The sequence below is a fragment of the Formica exsecta genome, unplaced genomic scaffold, assembly GCF_003651465.1.
Source record: "Formica exsecta isolate Colony F162 unplaced genomic scaffold, ASM365146v1 scaffold543, whole genome shotgun sequence".
Lineage (NCBI taxonomy): Eukaryota > Metazoa > Arthropoda > Insecta > Hymenoptera > Formicidae > Formica > Formica exsecta.
Genome location: NW_021852672.1, coordinates 200502 through 219981, shown reverse-complemented (window position 1 = coordinate 219981; position 19480 = coordinate 200502). Strand labels below are relative to the sequence as shown.

General features: G+C 36.8%; 1 protein-coding gene across 4 annotated transcripts in view; it reads left to right on the top strand.

Moving 5' to 3' along the window:
- The window catches only part of LOC115241937 (laminin subunit beta-1), a 21281-nt gene extending 3814 nt beyond the window's left edge, over nt 1–17467 (top strand). Inside the window, exons 1-15 of one of the 4 annotated variants that reach the window (XM_029817912.1) lie at nt 3987–5144; nt 5616–5767; nt 6995–7048; nt 7275–7361; nt 8122–8347; nt 8582–8878; nt 9011–9573; nt 9781–9960; nt 10283–10608; nt 10991–11407; nt 11712–11907; nt 12103–12549; nt 12829–13336; nt 13664–14747; nt 14902–17467. In XM_029817912.1, coding sequence (XP_029673772.1) covers nt 5701–5767; nt 6995–7048; nt 7275–7361; nt 8122–8347; nt 8582–8878; nt 9011–9573; nt 9781–9960; nt 10283–10608; nt 10991–11407; nt 11712–11907; nt 12103–12549; nt 12829–13336; nt 13664–14747; nt 14902–15870 — 5421 coding nt within the window. In that variant the 5' untranslated portion in view covers nt 3987–5144; nt 5616–5700 and the 3' untranslated portion in view covers nt 15871–17467. Of the gene's footprint in view, nt 1–97; nt 416–1213; nt 1348–3986; nt 5149–5615; nt 5768–6994; nt 7049–7242; nt 7362–8121; nt 8348–8581; nt 8879–9010; nt 9574–9780; nt 9961–10282; nt 10609–10990; nt 11408–11711; nt 11908–12102; nt 12550–12828; nt 13337–13663; nt 14748–14901 lie in introns of those variants that run through there. The other 3 variants (XM_029817911.1, XM_029817914.1, XM_029817913.1) reach the window with 3 other exon arrangements.
- The last annotated feature ends 2013 nt before the right edge of the window (nt 17468–19480 follow it).

The window sequence follows — 19480 nt, the reverse complement described above, 5'->3', positions numbered from 1 at the left end:
GGTGAGCAGAAACGACACGCTCTTATAACTTTCTATCATTTTAACTTTCTATCATGTTATATATTTTTCATTAAAAACAATTGCCTGCTTATCGCAGTGGGTATCATTCTGGATAAAGCCCGAGGCTGCACCCGCCAGGGTTACTCTGGGAGTCACCTCGCTGCTCACTCTGTCTACGCAGCACGCCAAAAGTCAAGCCTCGTTACCGCCCGTTTCGTACTTGAAGGCCGTCGACGCCTTCATGTCGGTTTGCACGGTGTTCGTCTTTATGGCACTGATGGAGTATTGTCTGGTGAACATTGTCCTCGGCGACTCGGATGCACCGGCAGCAAAACCCGCGCCACCGCCACAGCCGCCATCCTCGAGCACCGCAGATTCGGCTAAGCTCGACAAGATCTTCGATATCGCTGCTAAGGTAATGCCTGGATGACATTTATCCCCAGAGAGCCTTGAGATCGATTTTGACAATTAAAGATAATTGTAATATTCATAATAATTATATTTACGATAAATCTGATCGTTAACTTAATCGGCGTAAATTTGATGATTTAAAAATAAGAACATTCGATAAAACTTTTACTACGATGAAACTTTTATTACAATGTGAGAAATTTTTTTCGCACCAAATTTATCAAATTTTTATTTCGTTTAATTTTGTAAAAAAAATTTTTTGTACAATTTTTGTTGCTATAATTGTTACAATTGACTTCTCGGCTCTCCTATCTCGGACCACTTCTGTGCCTCGAATAGAGGAAATGCGACAAACACATTGTTATTAAGTAAAATTTATCTAAAACATATATTAACAGCCAACATAAAAATGACTGAATTTTTTAATATATTATTTATAAAATTGTTAAAATATTGTAAATATAGCATCACACAAAATTTTCAAAAATATAAATATCTTACTAAACTCTGCTTGCACTTAATATAATAAATTATTATACATGCAAATTATTTAACAAATAATATTATATATATATACATTATAATTTGCACAATTCAGAATTTTTTTCATTATTTATAATTATTTTATAACATTAAATTATGTCTTGTGCGCGCGATTATATATATTACCGTTACTTAGTAGCTCTAACAATAAAATCGTGTTCCGCTCTCCGAGGCACAGGAGACAGTCTGCATGATGACGGTTCAAGTTGTGATCGTTATCACGCAGGAAAACGCAATGTTGTTATCCTGCCGATCGCAGAAATCACCAGCTGGCCCACCACCCGGACCCACTCCGGCCCAAAGGGCGCGAATACGAGCGCTGAACATTGACCGTTTCTCGCGCGTTTTCTTCCCCTTTCTGTTTACCTTGCTGAACGTCACCTATTGGATAATGTTTGCTGAATATATTTAGACTATGGTATTGCAAATCTTCACGGAAGCTATAATACTTCGATTGCATTAATATTTCGAAAAATGAACAGCGCAAGAGGTGAGAAACAGATAGCCCGGCATTATTCTTTGCTTATTTTCTAAAATAGATAATTTTATGATATCATCTATCACACGGCATACACTCGTAAGCTGTTTTCTCTAACTGTTCGTTTTTTTATCCGAATGATTATTCAATAACGTTGTAACAGATCTACGAGTGTGATTTTATGCATTGGTAATGTTAGAATAATCGCAATTTGCAATGAACAAAATGTATTTTGACTGCTATGCCTTTAACTTATTTATTCCTTGCTTATCCCAATTATTGGGAAAAACAAGCATTTCGATTATAATAATGTGTAAGTCTTTATGAATCTTTTTCTCTAGAGAAAGATTTAAAAACTCGATTGTAAATGTACTTGTAAATCTTTCCATAAATAAGTAAGAGGTTCGCCTAAGTAAAATAGAATCAATGATGTACAATAAGGCTGCATATAAATTGTAACGAATTTAGAAAATGACATCTAAACTGTACGAGTCAACTGTTTTCTTCTTTTTTTAGCTTCACACATCCTTCTGTTTATTACATAATACTCGTATCAAGATGCAAAGGCCTAATAGAAAATTCATAGGCGTTATTGCTTTTTTCAAATGCCATGATATATCTATTGTACAAAATAAAAACATCAATTTTTTTATTTATAAGTATCTATAAACGTATCGCAACTAACTAAACTTTATGTCATCGAAACTTATTTGTAACAATAAATGTTTCACTTACGTCTCTATTGTACATCTGTACGATATTATTAAAAATATATACAATAATAAAAAAAAACTATGATACCTCGTTAATGTCAATCATGTTAATTAAATTCTCTTACAATCTGCGTAATAAAAACATTCATTTATCTTTTAAACTTGGAGAAGCTCAATAGAGTCAAAGACTTTTGACTCTATTTTATAATCAAAGACAAGAGAAAGAAAAATGGCAATAACATATTTCTTTTATAATAAAAATTAGTAAACAAAAAATTAATCTTCTAAAATATTAATATTTTACTAATAAGATTATATGTTTTGGTAAAATGAAAACTCTCTTAAAAATAATATAACATATTAAAAATTAAATTTGTTTCCAGATTATTTTACTGTCAACTCTTGCACATATAATTAATTACCATCTATATATCTATTGTACCATTCGAGATAATAATTAAATTTGAGAATTCTCATATATGTCTATTGCCATCTATTGGTGCTAAATAAGACTACAAGACAGTCATTGTCACTAAACTGGAAATCTGTCGGCTTGTATGTCTGTGTTCTCCGCCTACTTTCAATCCCACCGATGCAATCACAGGATCGTAGCACCCACGCACTGGGCAAACAGAAAGCTAACACCCTAATGCACCATAAAATATCTTTCTGTTTTCTCTTTATCCTTTTATATTTATTTAATATATTAATAAATGGTCGCGCAAGAAAGAAAAAATCAATGCAATGAATTTGAACAAATAATTCGTGATAAGAAATTTCTGCACTTCTTAGCGTTTAGGTATTAAGTATTTTACGAGTCATAAAGCTTTTATATATATAAAATAAATATATCAGTAAGATAAATAAAATCACCGTGATTTTTTCTAAAAGTAATATAATTCTGTATAACGATTTTGTAACTGTATGACAAATCAGACTTTCAGAAAATTAAAAAGAGCGCAGAGTTTGCACATATGTTCTTTTTAGTAAAGAGTGCAATTTTGAAGACTCTTTACATCTGCATTGTAATTTGCATTACAAAAAAATATCTTAATTTCTAATATTTCAGTAAAAACGAAAAAGACATTTCTGAAATTACGGTCTGGATAAAATATACTTTTATATATTCTTCTTTGCAATTATTATGAAAAATTAACTCGTACAGAGAGACGAAAAAAAGCGAGGTAATCGTGCGAGGTCGTCGCGAATGGACCAATTTAATGAATCAGTGTACGATTGCGCGGAGAAACGGAAAGTGGGATCATCGCAGAGGAAGGAAGTATAGCGTGGGCTGCCTTATCTGTACAACGTATCCCGGCTACGATAGCAGGATGCCATTGCCTTCTCTTCCTCGTCTCGCCTTTTCAGGATAGTTCGTTTCCCATCCTCTTCCGTCGTGTCATCAAAAGATTAATGAGAGAATCGAGGGCACTGCGTGGAACAACGAGTCTGAAATATCGATGTTAGATGCTGCGATGAAGTAATTATTTGGCTATCTGTTTAGACGATAACGAGAGAGATGTAGTGTATGAATATTTAATATCTTCTTAAATTCTCCAAAATTTACAAGCACTTTTTTAAATATTAAATGTAATTTGTTACAGAAAAATTAATATAATAAATGTTTTATTTGTGATGTAAAAATGTGTTCCTGGATATTTATTCCGCGATTCTGAAAATTATTCACAATTATTAATATCCCTTTATAGGATTATATGTAATGAATGATTACCGATTATATAATATAAATAATTATATATCTCAAAAATTATATATAAGACTAAATTTAATATATAAATTTGTGTAAAGTTTGCTATTAATAGATATCAAAATAGGTTGCTTTACTTTAATGTGAATTGAAAAAGTTTGCAAATATTATTGACATTTGAGGAGAGATTCGTTTATTTCTTGAACAACAGATTTTAAAAGACCGTAAAAATACCAAGTGTGCTGCACGTGTGCAGTAACATAAGCATCGCCGGTATAACGGGTGTGCAAAAGTATCGTCACTCTCAAGAACTCAGATTGGAACAACAATGATTTGGAGCTCTCAATCTGTAGGCCTTCTGCGACGTTGCGTATAACGCGTACAAAAAGTATGATATCAGACGAACGGAACGTTGACCTGTGATAGAAGAACTTCTATGTGACTTACACTATACCATTTATTTAAGAGAGAGAACATTTTTCATTGCTTTCTTAGTAGATATTAAACGTCAAAAAATTATCTATAAATAGATAAACATATAAATCTCACAAAATATTTCTTAACATTAAAAAATATTTAAATAATGCACTTTTATATATTACATTTGGCATTCAATCATTTACAAACTTTCTCAATAATATACTGAATATTTTATACATATCTCGTGTAAAGGACAGCTATATATACACACGCTGAGATTCAGCATATAAGTACATTATATTTTTAGAAAATCAAACTTTTTTAGCAAAAAACACAGAGGACAGAAACTTTTTCAGTAATATTTTTCAAAAATTACATTTCTCATAGCGTAAAAAAGAAAATATCTCTAAGTCGTCAGATTCCAACAACTTATCCAACTTGCCGACTATTCAGACCCACTCGTCTCTTTTCAAGTCCGTCGTTCCCTCTCTCCATGACTCTATGTACGGCACTGATGGGCACCTCGAACGGAGTCACAACTTGGCGAGCCGAGGTTCACTGAGCGAGAGACGCGTCACGAGGCGCGTCCGCACCGCGTTTTTCATTTCCCGCCTCCGAATTTTCCGTATAGGTGCATTCGCACCTGAAGACTCCGTCGAGCCACACGAGTCTCACACGTGAAAAAAGAATCGGGTTCAGTGACACAACAAGAAGGAGAGTTTCGGTCGAGTTCAGCAAGAGAATTCCGATCGTTGCTGTGAGATCTCTGCGTACCATTCAGAGTGCAAGACTTCGAAGCGGCGCCTGTCTCGAGAAAGAAAGAAATATCTCATCGGCTTAAAGTAGCGCTGCTTCAGCGCGTGAATTTAACGTAGGTGAGCGCTATTAAAGAAAGATGATACGATAATTGCAATATTAGTTACAATGAGAATCGCTTTTCGCTCTACAGGTGTGCGGAAGTGTTTGACAACGATTGTTGTGTACTTGATCGAGAAATAAGAAAAAAAAAAGAGAGAGATTCTCTGCGTACTTTGAAATTTAATACATTATTTACAACTTAAAATCTCTTCGGCATAAAATTATTTTGAGATATTTATTAGCTGATATCATAACTTGCGTACGCGTTTTTTTCTATTTTTGTTCTGGATCTTGTTAAATAATTATTAAAATTAAGGATTATTAATTATCTTACTTGTGCTTGTTTTTATGTCACTTAAACATTCACAGCGTAATAATTATTCTTAAAAATCATTGGCTATACATATTGATGATAATCTTCTTTATAGATATTTATATCGAACGATTTTTTATTACATTTTAGGACTATATTTTATTTTTATAGAAGGTCTCTTTCGAATCATCGTCCATGGCTTAACAATCATTGCGAAAAATCCACAAAAACGGAGATAGAAAAAAAAATCGGAAAAATGCTCCATGCTCATTACAAGCACTTGGCCATTGCTGCTTTGATCATTATACTTACTGTTTTAACAGGTATGTTATAATCAATATATATAATATTGTTTAGATATTGTAACATACATCGTAATTTATTTATTTACTTTTTTTTACAAAATAATTAAATGTTAGGTTGAAATTTTTAATACATACATTGCGCGTATCAAATTTTAAAAATTGTGATTTGCTCAAATTACTGAAAATATATTTTTACGAATAATAATTTTTCAATTTCGTTTCAAGGCTGCTTGCACTATCACGCGCCATATTTTATAATATTGTTTTTACTTTATGTATTACATGTACGATAGAATAAAAATTCTTATTTTTTTAGATGAACGAAATATCGTTCTATCCCATTTATTTCCCTTGTAACGAGAAGATTCATTTTATCCAATATGATTAGATAGTGATATGACCTCGCGACCTGCTTTCCTTTTGAAATCGGCGAGTTTATTTCGGCTTGTAAAATTCAACTGTTCAATAAATATAGAGATCTTCATATATATTTTTTACTTTAAGATTATTCGACAAATAACGCGATTGTGTGAATTGAATTGCACTCGCATACTTTTGTGTTTACGCATATTGCAGCATCACTGTATCAAAGATGTAAAAAACATTATTTTGTATCTAACGAGTTATCTTTTACAAATTTTTTTATCTGCGATATCAATTCGAAACCGAGCGATTCGTAATTTGAAGATATTAAATACAACGTGATATTTAATGTCAGAAATTGGAAGTTTAATGAAAGAATGACCTATCTCGACATTTTCTTTAGAAAAGAGCCAGTTTCAAAGTCGTCGAAAAACTTACAAGTAAAATATAACTTGCACCCCAGAGACACTTCTCTTCTTGCATTTCATTGAGAGCTTGATGATATTTTCCAGAGCTGTCTTCTCTCATAAACATCCGGCTGTCTCTTGCGATAGCCCCTACCGGTAGTAGAACGTTTCTTGATAACTGGCGCGTTCTAGCAGCGTTTGAAACAATTCTAAAAAAATTATACTACATTCAAAATTATTATTTCCTCCGAGCTTAAAAAGCAACAGATCAGGAATAGAGAATCACTTCGTCTTATGTAAATTTATTCTATTATAAATTTCGAACATTTTCTGTTTTATTCTCTGCTATTTTCTATTTAAGTCATATATTTGTTTGAAGAATGATACACAAATTTCTTATTTAACATTCGTTATCGCACGTTAAATAAATGTCTAAACAATTATAATTTTTTAAACATTTTATTTGTTTTTGCAGGATCTGCGAATTCTCAGTATAGACCAAAAGATCCTTACAGAGGACCACCTAGAGGTAAGATTCTAAACTTTTCAAATTTACTTTTTATTCACTGCCGATATAATTTTCTTGCGTTTTTCTTACAAAAGAATCGTATAACTATTGCATTGCGCGGTATCATTAGCGATCTTATCCAACGACAAAAAAATACGATTAAACTTTTACGACAATTAAGACGTCTCGCGCTATAGTAATATAATTATATACAGAAAATACGAAAATAAAGATGGAGGTGTTATAGGATCGGTGCAGAGAGGCGATATGTCGCCTATGGAGGTGATGACAGAGCGTCATAATCGGCTAGGGCCGACCATTCCCAAATCAAGAGGTAGTTGCGTAGACAAAAGTGTAAATACATGTGACACATTATTCCGAAAGATATATTCGGCAAACACATGTACACACACACACACACACACACACACACACACATACACACATACTGTAGTGATTTTGATATCAAAGATTGCTAATTAAGATCCTTTATCATGGGAAACATTTTAAACACACACACACACACACACACACACACACACACACACACACACACACACACACACACACACACACACACACACACACACACACACACACACACACACACACACACACACACACACACACACACACACACACACACACACACACACACACACACACACACACACACACACACACACATACACACACACACACACACACACACACACACACACATACACATACCCTGTAGTGATTTTGATATCAAAGATTGCTAATTAAGATCCTTTATCATGGTTGACAATGAAACATTTTTATCCAACGTTATAACCATAGTATTAATTTTTTTCTTTTTTTTTTATTAATATGGACGTCGATGTGTAAATACGTTTACCAAGTGTTTGCAATACATATTGATCCTCCCATATAATGTGGTAAGGGTATCGTACATAGCGCTAATCGACGCAAACTAACCGGTAACTGGGAAATTGTATCCTCCTCCATAATACCTAACGCATATCGGCATGACATATCGGTATGCAATGGTGTCTAACAAAATCGGCATATATTGAGTTGTAAAAGAATAACGAGAGCTTTTTTTGATGCAGGATCTCACTTGAAGAGACCACATCCCTGTGAGCAAAGCTCGTGTTATCCCGCAACCGGAAACTTGCTGATCGGTCGTAAGGATAAATTGAACGCCTCGTCGACATGCGGCCTTGCGGGTCCTGAAAGATTCTGCATCGTTTCCCATCTTAAGGAAAGAAAGAAATGCTTCTTCTGCGACGCGTCGCTACCCAAGCAGCAACACAACATCGGAAACATTGTCAGCGGGTAAGATTACTTTGTACCATCGCTGCAATCTTCTTTATCGTACACGTAATGAATAATTACAATAATTCCTATAATTATTTTAAAGTAATAATAAACAATGTAATATTTATATTACATTTATTATATATATGTATATATATAATCACAAGATCAATATAATAGAAATCTGATATATATTAAATCACATACATATGCATAATTTAAAATCATTAAAAAAATATTTATAAATTTAAGATCGTGGTGGCAAGCCGAAAACGGTGTAGAAAATGTCACGATACGCTTCGACCTCGAGGCGGAGTTTCATTTCACGCACATCATCATTCGCTTCCAAACTTTCCGACCAGCTGCCATGCTGATCGAACGGTCGTACGATTTTGGACAGACCTGGCAGGTATACCGGTACTTCGCTCACAATTGCGAGCATTATTTTCCCGGGATTCCTACCCATCAACCTCAAAGATTAACGGACGTCATTTGTGAGACAAGATATTCGGCTGTGGCACCATCCACTGGCGGCGATGTAATTTTCAGGTAAGAAATACATAAAAAATTCTTTTCTTTATTACATTACTTATGCTTGCAATTGTGGTGATTATAATTTATTATTGTGACTATTAACTATTCGGTAAACTTGCGATTAATTCTTGCACTGATACATTTCAGAGTATTGCCGCGAAATTTGGACATTGACAATCCCTACTCGAAGGAAGTGCAAAATCTCCTAAAGATAACAAATCTCAGGATCAACATGACGAGATTACATACACTGGGCGATGATTTGCTCGACGATCGAGCCGAGATTCGCGAGAAATATTATTACGCCATCCAAGACATGGTAATTCGTGGTTCCTGCTCCTGCTACGGACACGCTTCCCGATGTTTGCCGTTGCCCGGAGTTGCCGACGAGGAGAACATGGTCCACGGCAGATGCGAATGTACTCACAACACCAAGGGACTCAACTGCGAAAATTGCGAGGACTTTTACAACGATCTACCATGGAAACCTGCGGTCGGCAAACAGACAAACGCCTGTAGGCCGTGTAATTGCAACAATCACACCACTTCGTGCCACTTTGACGAGGCGGTTTACGAGAGATCGGGAAGAGTGTCCGGCGGAGTCTGCGACGATTGCCAGCACAATACGCGAGGCCAGAATTGCGAACAGTGCAAACCATTCTATTATCACGACATGACGAAAGATATCTCTGACCCAGAGGCTTGTCAACGTGAGTTTTCAATTACTTCAGTCAATTAATGTGTCTTTATATAATGTTTGATCTAAATGTAGTTTCTTTAATATAAGATCATTACATTTCTTACCTGTCTCAATTTTATAGAATTAATATAATAGAAATAAATGTAAATAATGTACTGGAGATTGTAAAATACTAAATTTGAGATATTGAAGACTTACCACATCTTCTTCTTTGCAGCTTGCGACTGCGATCTTGGTGGATCCTTGGACGACGGAATATGCGACTCGAGAACGGATCTTCTCAGTGGTGACGAATCCGGACGCTGTCACTGTAAAGCAAACGTCGAAGGACGTCGTTGCGATCATTGCAAAAACGGTTTCTGGAACTTTGATCCCGACAGTCCTGAGGGTTGTCAAGGTAAAGAGATGATGTTTATAATTGTCCAAATCCGTGTGATCTATTGAAAAAATAATGCAACTGTGTTTTCATATTTTTACATAAAATAATATTTAAATAAAATTTTTTTTTATTTATTTTAATTATATGAGATGAGAAGCCTTAATCTCCCTCTATGTTGATTATTTCATTAATGATTAAACTCATTATTACACTTTTTTTTAACGCGTCTTGTGAATTCAGTGAATCCAACTTATCTTGATAAGATCAAGCATCTCCGATAGAGATTCGACAATGAGTTCTCCAAACTTATGCAAAAAAGTTGATTATTTATAAATTACAGCCTGTACCTGCAACACCTTGGGTACCGTCGACAATCAGGGCTGCAACGTGATGACTGGCGAATGTACGTGCAAGCGTTATGTCACCGCGCGCGACTGTAACCAATGTTTACCGGAATACTGGGGATTATCCGAGGACCGCGACGGATGCAAACCCTGCGATTGTGACCCCGGCGGTTCCTACGAGAATTCTTGCGACGTCATTACCGGCCAGTGCAGATGTAGACCGCACGTCAGCGGGAGAACCTGCAATCAGCCGGAGCAAAGTTATTACACTGGCTCGCTAGACTTTCTTATTTATGAGGGAGAATTGTCCAGAGCTACCGATGTGAGTTTTCATTGAAAGAGAATTTTGAATTGGTTTTAATATTATTTATTAATATTATTGTTGAATATATTATTCTTAAATCGCTTGCAAAAAATGATAAAACAAATAAAATAAAAAAGGTAACAAGTATAAAACAATTGTAAAATAGCTACTGCTTTTTTATTATATTAAATTATATATAAAAAGCACAAATATTAATAAAAGCATAAATAGTATTAAATCCGATTTAATGTGCCAGATAAATAAATATCAAGTATACCATACAAAAAAAAAAAAATATATATAGATTTTTGTCTAGACTCTAGAATTTTACGAACCAATCAATTATCTGTCTGTTTAAATTCTCGGAATTATTTTAAGATCAAAATGCAATTTTTTTCAGAACTGCCAAGTAGTAATCAGGGAACCTTATCGTGACGGCAGGAATAGCACGTGGACCGGCACGGGTTTCATGAAAGCTCTCGAAGGGTCAGTATTGAACTTCACTATCGATGACATTCGCAGATCCATGTGGTACGACGTGATCGTGCGATACGAACCGATACACCTGGGAGTTTGGGAGGACGTGCAAATAATTCTTGAGAGAGACAGTCCGCCGGATCCTACTGGGCCGTGCGCCGATTGGAGACCCGACCAAGATCGTTTGTGGACTCAATTGCCCCTACATTCGAGAAGCGCCATGGCACAGCCGGCCGTATGTCTGGAAGCGGGGAAACGATATAATCTGTTGTTGCAATTCCGTAAATTCACTAGTCACGTAACACAGGATACTCCTTCGGCCTCTATCTTGGTCGATTCGGTAATATATACCTCGTTTTGACTATGTAAATTATTAAAAAATATATATGTCGTCTAATCACGCATACACATCTAGTCGCATAATGTATTTTCCGTAATACGCTCGAATCGTATATTAATACAAATATAAAGACGTGAGATAAATAGATAAATATTACTCAAACTTAAAAATTAAATGACTAAGAGCCGCTGCTTACATTTTTTCTACATATTTAAATATAAATAAGATTTTACCAGCAATTCATGCCACAATGATGATAAAAACTATGACAGTTTCATTATCTGTGTTTTTGTGATTTTTATAGATTGTTCTGAAACCGAGAATAGAGGTAATACCTTTCTTCAAGATACCGGGTCTGGGTGAATTGCGCCGTCAAGAATATGAACGATATCATTGCAACGAATTCTTTAACGATGTCAACAACGTATGGAATAACGTACCCGACATCTGCAAAAAGTATCAGAATAGCATCGGCTATTACGTTTTCGATGGTGCTCATTGTAAGTTGTCATACATAATGTTTGATGTCATTGCTTGGATTATGCATTAAATGAAAGAAAAATCGCGATGGTATTTACCAGTATAATTGATCTCTATGGTGGAAGAACCGTTGCAACTTTTTGATTCGTGCTATATTTTTTTAATTCCGCTCATGCTACTTAATTTTTCTCACGAGCGGGAATATTAAATTTTAGCTTGCGAGTGTAACCCGACGGGCTCCCGCAGTCTTCTATGCGAGAACTATGGCGGAATGTGTCCGTGCAAGTCTAACGTGGTCGGCAGACGTTGCGACCGCTGCGCACCGGGAACGTACGGATTCGGGCCCGAGGGCTGCATCCCTTGCGACTGCGACGGCGTCGGTGCCCTCGATAATTTCTGCGACGTCGAGACCGGTCGCTGCAAGTGCCGTCCCAACACCTACGGTAGAACCTGCGGCCAGTGCGAGCCCGGCTTCTGGAACTTCCCGCACTGCCAGCGCTGCGAGTGCAATGGACACGCGGATAGCTGCGATTCCAAGACTGGAGCTTGCATCAATTGCCGAGACTCCACCACCGGACACAATTGCGACCGTTGCGTCGACGATTTCTACGGCGATCCGCGGATCGGCGTAGATATACCTTGCAGAGCGTGTCCCTGCCCAGGTGAGCGCAATTCTCTGTTGTTGAATTGTATATTGATTAGTAATTTTATCACACATTCTCTCTCTTTTTATCGAAATAAGGCATGTAAAATTTGTTATTCACGCGTCTATAATTATACGTGTATAACTTGTATATTTCTCTTTTTTCTTTCACCAGTAAAAAGATTCAACATTTTTTAACAATTTTAGTAACAATAATAAATATAAAAAATTGAGAAGTCAGTTTATTATGGCACTTTATAAAATAAAATATTATCTATTTGTGTGCCATATGTTACAGGTACTCGCGAATCCGGTCATTCCTACGCCAACAGCTGTTCATTAGACTCTGTAACGCAGGACGTGGTATGCGAATGTTTCGAGGGGTACTCCGGTCCTCGATGCGAGCATTGCGCTGAAAATTACTACGGGAATCCGGAAATACCCGGCGGTAACTGCGAGCTGTGTAACTGCAATAATAACACTGATTTACGTCGAGCTGGTAACTGCGATCCGTATACCGGTCATTGCCTTCAATGTCTCTTCTACACCGATGGTTCCAACTGTGAAATTTGCAAACCCGGGTTCTACGGAGACGCCCTTCAACAGAATTGTCAAGATTGTAGATGCAACGTGCTGGGCACCGACAAAACCGCGGGACCGTGTATTCATCGTACCGGACAGTGTCCGTGTTTACCACACGTCATAGGACAGCTTTGCGATTCCTGCGAAGAGAATCACTGGAGGATAGCCAGCGGACAAGGCTGTGATCCTTGCGAGTGCGATGCAGTTGGAAGTATTTCAGACAGGTCCGTTAAAAATATATGCAATTTATCATATTATTCATGTATGTGTGTGTGCGTGTAAAAAGATATATTTATTTGTATCATTAATTGTAATAATATTAATTTAATTTGTATTATATATTAATTTTTTGCTACAAGCATTTTTTTTTTTTCTATGTATTTTATCTTCAACAGATCTCAAATTAATTTTTTTTAAATAAAGATTTTAATATTGAAACAGTTTAACCTGCTTCTTTTTCAATTTAAAAAAGCAGATTGTTTTATCCAAACATCAATTCAAGACAAGAATATATAAAACAGCCGATAAAAATGAATATATTTTATGTGCAGATGCAACCCCTTCGACGGAACTTGCGAGTGTAGGCCAGGATTCGGCGGCAGACGATGCAATGAATGTCAGACAAATTTCTGGGGCAATCCGAACGTGGAGTGTTATCCATGCGAATGCGACGTGATCGGTTCCGCTAGCCAGCAGTGCGACAGAGAGACCGGACTGTGCGTTTGTCACAAGGGGATCGGTGGCGAAAAGTGCGATCAATGCGATCGCGGTTACCACGGCGAGGCACCGCAGTGCAGTCCATGTGGCGAATGTTTCGACAATTGGGATCTGATACTAGACGGTCTCAGGAATAAGACAAACGCCGTTATCCAGGAGGCTTCAAGGATACAAAAAGTTGGCACAACCGGCGTTTACAGTCAGGAGTTTGACGACATGGAGGAGTCCTTGAATGAGGTCCAGGATTTGATCGGCAACACCACCATCAGAAGCCAAGACTTGGACGTGTTAGACGATTTAGCCGTTGAGTTAGCAAAAAACATCTCCGATTCGGCAAAGCAATTGGAGGAAGCAAACAATCTCTTGGAGAATCTCAGTCAGCGTGTCAATCTCGGCGACGTCGCGCTGAAGAAGTTGCGAAACAGAACCAATAGCCTGCACGAAGTCGCCGCCGATCTGCGAGAGAACGCCACCAGGTTGCAGGAAGAAAATGTGCAGGGTGCTCTGAACGTGACTCAACAAATGGCCGAGCAGTCCAGGCAGGCCGAAAAAATGGCAAACGATACCAGCAGTGTTCTGGCCGACGCGGAACGTTTCCGCAAACATACCGAGAATCTTTTGGCGAAGAATCGCGTTTCCGTAGACGAAGCGCAAGAGAGAAACAAGGAGTCGTTGACGAAGCTGAACGAAAAACTGAAAACGTTTAGTATAAATATACCTGAATTAAATCTGCAGATGTGCGGCAGCAATGTGACGGATTGCAGTATCGTCTGCGGCGGTGCAGGTTGCGGCTTCTGCGGAGGTTTGTCTTGCGACGTCGGCGCAGTTAGCAAAGCCAACCAGGCTCTGGATGTCGCCAAGCAGCAGGCTGCTAAGATCAAGAGTCACAAGGAGGAAGCCGAGCAGCTGCTGCGTAATGTAAGTATTACTAAAAGAAATAATGTATACTATAATTGGTTTGAGATTTTATGAGAACTTTAATTTCTCCGTCATTTATCCATTTTTTCACATTTCAATTTTTTTCTATAATTATATGAAGTCCGCAGTTTATTTGATTAATCCATCTTTTCAGATGAGTCAGATCAAGCAAGACTCGACAGCGGCGAGATCCAACGCTCAAGACGCCTTCAACTACGCGTGGGACGCGCGCAATCGCTCTGACAAGATCACCAAGGATCTGTCCGACATAACAAAGCGAATCCGGAGCACTCTGGACGAAGATCAGCCCACGCCGGCCATGGTCAGAGATCTCGCGCAGGAGGTTCTGGCAAAGAACATTCAACTGGAGCCGGACGAGATTACGCGGTTAGCCGATCGCATCAAAAGTATCGTCGGTTCGCTCACTGACTCCGAGAAGATACTCACCGATACCAAAGACGACCTTCGACTGGCTCACGATCTCGAGGAACGCGCTAAACGCGCCAAGGAGACGGCTCTCGAGAAGCAGGTTTTAGCGAACAAGGTGAATGTATTGTTGAACGATGCGCAAAAGGCTCAACATCTCGCGCAAAACGCTATCGACAAGGCGGAAGCTGACGTGTCCAAGTCTCAGAAGGATTTGGCGGACATCGCCGATGTGACGAAGGCCGCTCAGATCCAAGCAAATAGCACCACTCAATCGGTGGAAGCACTGGACGGTCGTCTGAAGCAACTGCAGACGCAATCCGCGAAAAACGCCTTCGTCCTGGCGGAGATCGGCGTGGAAGCGAAAAAAGTTGCTAACGAGGCGCAAGTGATCGACGGCAAGACGAAGAAACTGTCGGAGGAGTACAAGCGGGCGGATGAGTCGCTGAATCAGCGGATGAACAAAAGCAAGGGTGACATATTGCGGGCGAAGAGGCTCTTGCAGCGAGCCTCCGAGCTGACGGCGGACACGTCGACCAAGTCCAAGGACTTGGATGGCATGGAAAGCGTTTACAAGGACAACGAACGAGTGCTGACTGATCTGATGAGCGACATCGACGCGCTAACGATGGAAATGGAAAGACACCTGGCGGAGATCGAGCAAAAGTCACAATTGTATAGACAGTGTTCCGCTTAAAACTGGCTGCAATTAGTAACGGCAGTCATTAGTATCTCTCGAAAGAATCTCGTCTGTAAAGTATACGATACGTATGATAACAACGCGGATATATTTTTTTTCTCTCTGTTATTATATTTAACACACAAACTTCGGCGATATAAAATCGCTCGCTTTACAGACGAGATCTCTTCCAATGCACATCTTATACTGAGAAATTTTATTCTTCATAAGACCGGTGCTTTATACTTGTGCAATAGCTGTGGTTTTTACTCTGATTTATAGAAAACGGATGTGCGTATTGCATGTACGTGTATATTGTATATTGTATTATGCAATCGCAAGTTATATTCTGCATAGAATTGCAAGAGGTAAAGAGATTATTAGTGCCATAAATGTAAATGGAGGAGCCATTAGTAGTTGTAAAGAAGACGATCGTACGTGTATCGGTTACAACATGTTTCGTTTCAAGCGAGATCGTCAGCAAAACGCCACTTTCTCTATTTTCTTTAGCTTCGCTAAATTTTCTAATCCCTCTTTTGCAATCTTTACATCTCGTAACAACAGTTTTTTACCTTTATACACACACATTCTATATCCATTGATATATGTATACGTTATTTTATTATACTTGGTACTTAAACAAAAATAAACTGCAGCGAAGTATTCCATAGATGATACAGTAAAAGTAAGAGTGTCACGTAATGTAAATAACTAAAATAAATATAACGCAGGATTAAGAGATAATTAATATAAATATTCTGCGACACGATTATACTCTATCGAAGACTTCTGCAAAATATTCAATATATCGCATACACATATATTTCACTACATATTTCATCTTTGAACGAACAAAATGTAAGGTGGCCTTATCGCAGCGCCTGTAAATAATTACAGATCGCTCTAACATGTAAATATCTAAAGTTACATTCGTTAAAATTCACACGACATTCTCTTTTCTTCTTTATTTCTTTTTTTTAAATTTAGCATTTTTCTCTTGCGATTTTAACCTCAATTCTTTAATTATAAGAATGACAGAAAGCCCCGTAAGATGTAATATACCAAGGAAGACTGACGAAATTCGTGTAATTATTCTGGCGATATGAAAGCGGAAAAAAATAAGATTCGTTATTTGTCATCATTGCACGCGATTGAGCCTCATACATTATATCGAATATCGTCGAAAATGTTCTCTTAAATGAGCGAAACGATGCTATGATTAAACCAAAAAGAATTCAAGAATGATATTTAATGGCATATTACGCATAATTATATTAATATTTTACTATACTGTAATATTAATTGAAATAAATGAGAGTTGTGCCAAAAGAAAGAAAGAAGCGATTACAATCTCGGCAAATCCATAGATTAATTCTTTAATTATGTATTATCATATTTTAATTATCATATTTTATTGTATTTTAATATGAAGTTTCTCCATTGCTATTATACATTAAAGATCTGCAATTTACGATAATTTACTTATCTTCGTCCTTACGACTTATTGTGGTATCGTGTAAGGAAATTGTCGAAAATGTCACAACATTAATGATAAAATATATTTCCTGTTATATACTACATATATGTCTCGTTAAATATAATGCAAGTACTCTAATAATGCGTCTGCTTAATGACATTCGTCAAAGGTAGCTACAACTATTGTGTGTATATGAAATAACGCCATTATGTTTCTCAAATCTTTCTCAACACTATTCTAATGCATTCGATCCATAGGACCTAGAAATAGGTTTTGTCGTTTATTATTATAGAGTCTGGTTACGTCGGAGCCATGTGTGCTGATTATATTCTCCCTCATTGAATGTCATCGCAACATCGAATGCTTGTGTTCCGATTTCGAAGGAGTTCGGAGCAGTTCGGATAGCAGTCAGCTTTCTCAGCCCTAGTAACGCGTGAAGAATGCTCTATTTGTCATTTCGACCCGTTCCTTAAAGTCGCCCTTTTTCCCTTTCAGATGAGAGCCTACGCACACTACGCTCGAATATTTCGTGAATAGCGCACTGTTCAGTTCAAATGGCGTATGTTCAGCGCAGTCCGCGTACAATGGATTCATTCAGTACGTGAATCAGTGGTTCTCCATAGAGATGAAGGAAATGAAACGCGGAAATGCTTGAAAATTATAATTGCAAAAACATTACCGTCAATTTTCCTTCAAAAAAAAAAAAGAAGTTTAAACTTTAGATTAGTTTTTTGATAAATAAAATTATAACAAAGAAGTTAGAGACGTAAAAACGCATGGCGTGAATATTATCATTATTTGTTAAATATATTCCAATTTTACGCAACGCCAACAATTAATAGAAACAATGTTAATTCGAGTAATTAATACGATATATGCGTATTACAATTTTTTTTGTAGCAATACTTCATGAAGGAAGAAAGTCTGATTTTTTTTTTTAAAATTGCAGAGGGATTTTAGAAAATACAGCGACATGTTATAAATGTATCTTCATTAAATTCTTCTAAAGCATTCAAACAAATTATCTTCAAAGGGAATTATTCTTTGTTGCTTTGTGGCGCCGAAAATTCGACAATGCTTCGCACGATTGACCCGCAAAACTAAAAGCAGAACACGCGATACTATCGCAGTGTGTGACTGATGATGCACTAGTACATATAGCGAATAATTAATAAATTATAATACATTATCCAAGTAGATGTTATATGGTGTAGCAAAAATTTCATTATAAATCATCACGTAATGAATAGTCACATGTTTCTTTTTTAATCACGAATTTTTTAAGGTATACCTGTATGATATCAATTGCGAAACTTCAAGAAACTTGGTAACTATAATCTTGAAGATGATAACCAATGTCGATGTATCAATCGATCTATTGCGTGTATACAGTTTGATTACACCGACTCTTTGGGTATTTACTTTCCAGTATTTGACATCGTAGCGATTCATTGACTAAAGAATATATATTTTTTCTCACAAAACATTCCTAATTCAGCGAGTTATTCGATGGTAGAAACTAAGGCTTATTATGCAAAAATTACGTAGCTGGTAAAGAACAAAAGATACATCTTGAAAATAATTCTAATTTATTTATTATACATATAACGCGCATTTAAAATACGATATTAGATATTAGATTTTATACTAACATACTCCATGAACGATTAAAATAAAATATCTCTTTAAATTTCTCAAATCCAATTTTTCTCGAGATATGTTCATTTCTGTGTCTTGTGTTCTTTTCCGCACACTTATGCGGTTAACCATGAAAATAATCTACAACACTTGTACGTCTTTAGGAGCTTCTAATCAGCGCAGTTAATCACTCACTAGATGTGAATTGTATTTAATGCAAAGAAATAAGAAAACATTTCATCTGTGTATGATTATGTTATATAAATATTCCGCATCTTTTTTCTATTTTATAAGTTTATTCAATTTAAATACCAATTTAATAGGAAAAGCTCAAGAGTTTTAAATTTTCGTCTTTGCAGAATGGATAAGTTTTATATTGCGAGAACAAAGAGAGAGAGAGAGAGAGAGAGAGAGAGAAAGAGAAAGAGAGAAAGAGACGTGAGACAAAATCTCGTTCGTATCACTTTCCGCCGCGCTCGGTATATGATATCGAGTTTCCTTGCGACATTTCCC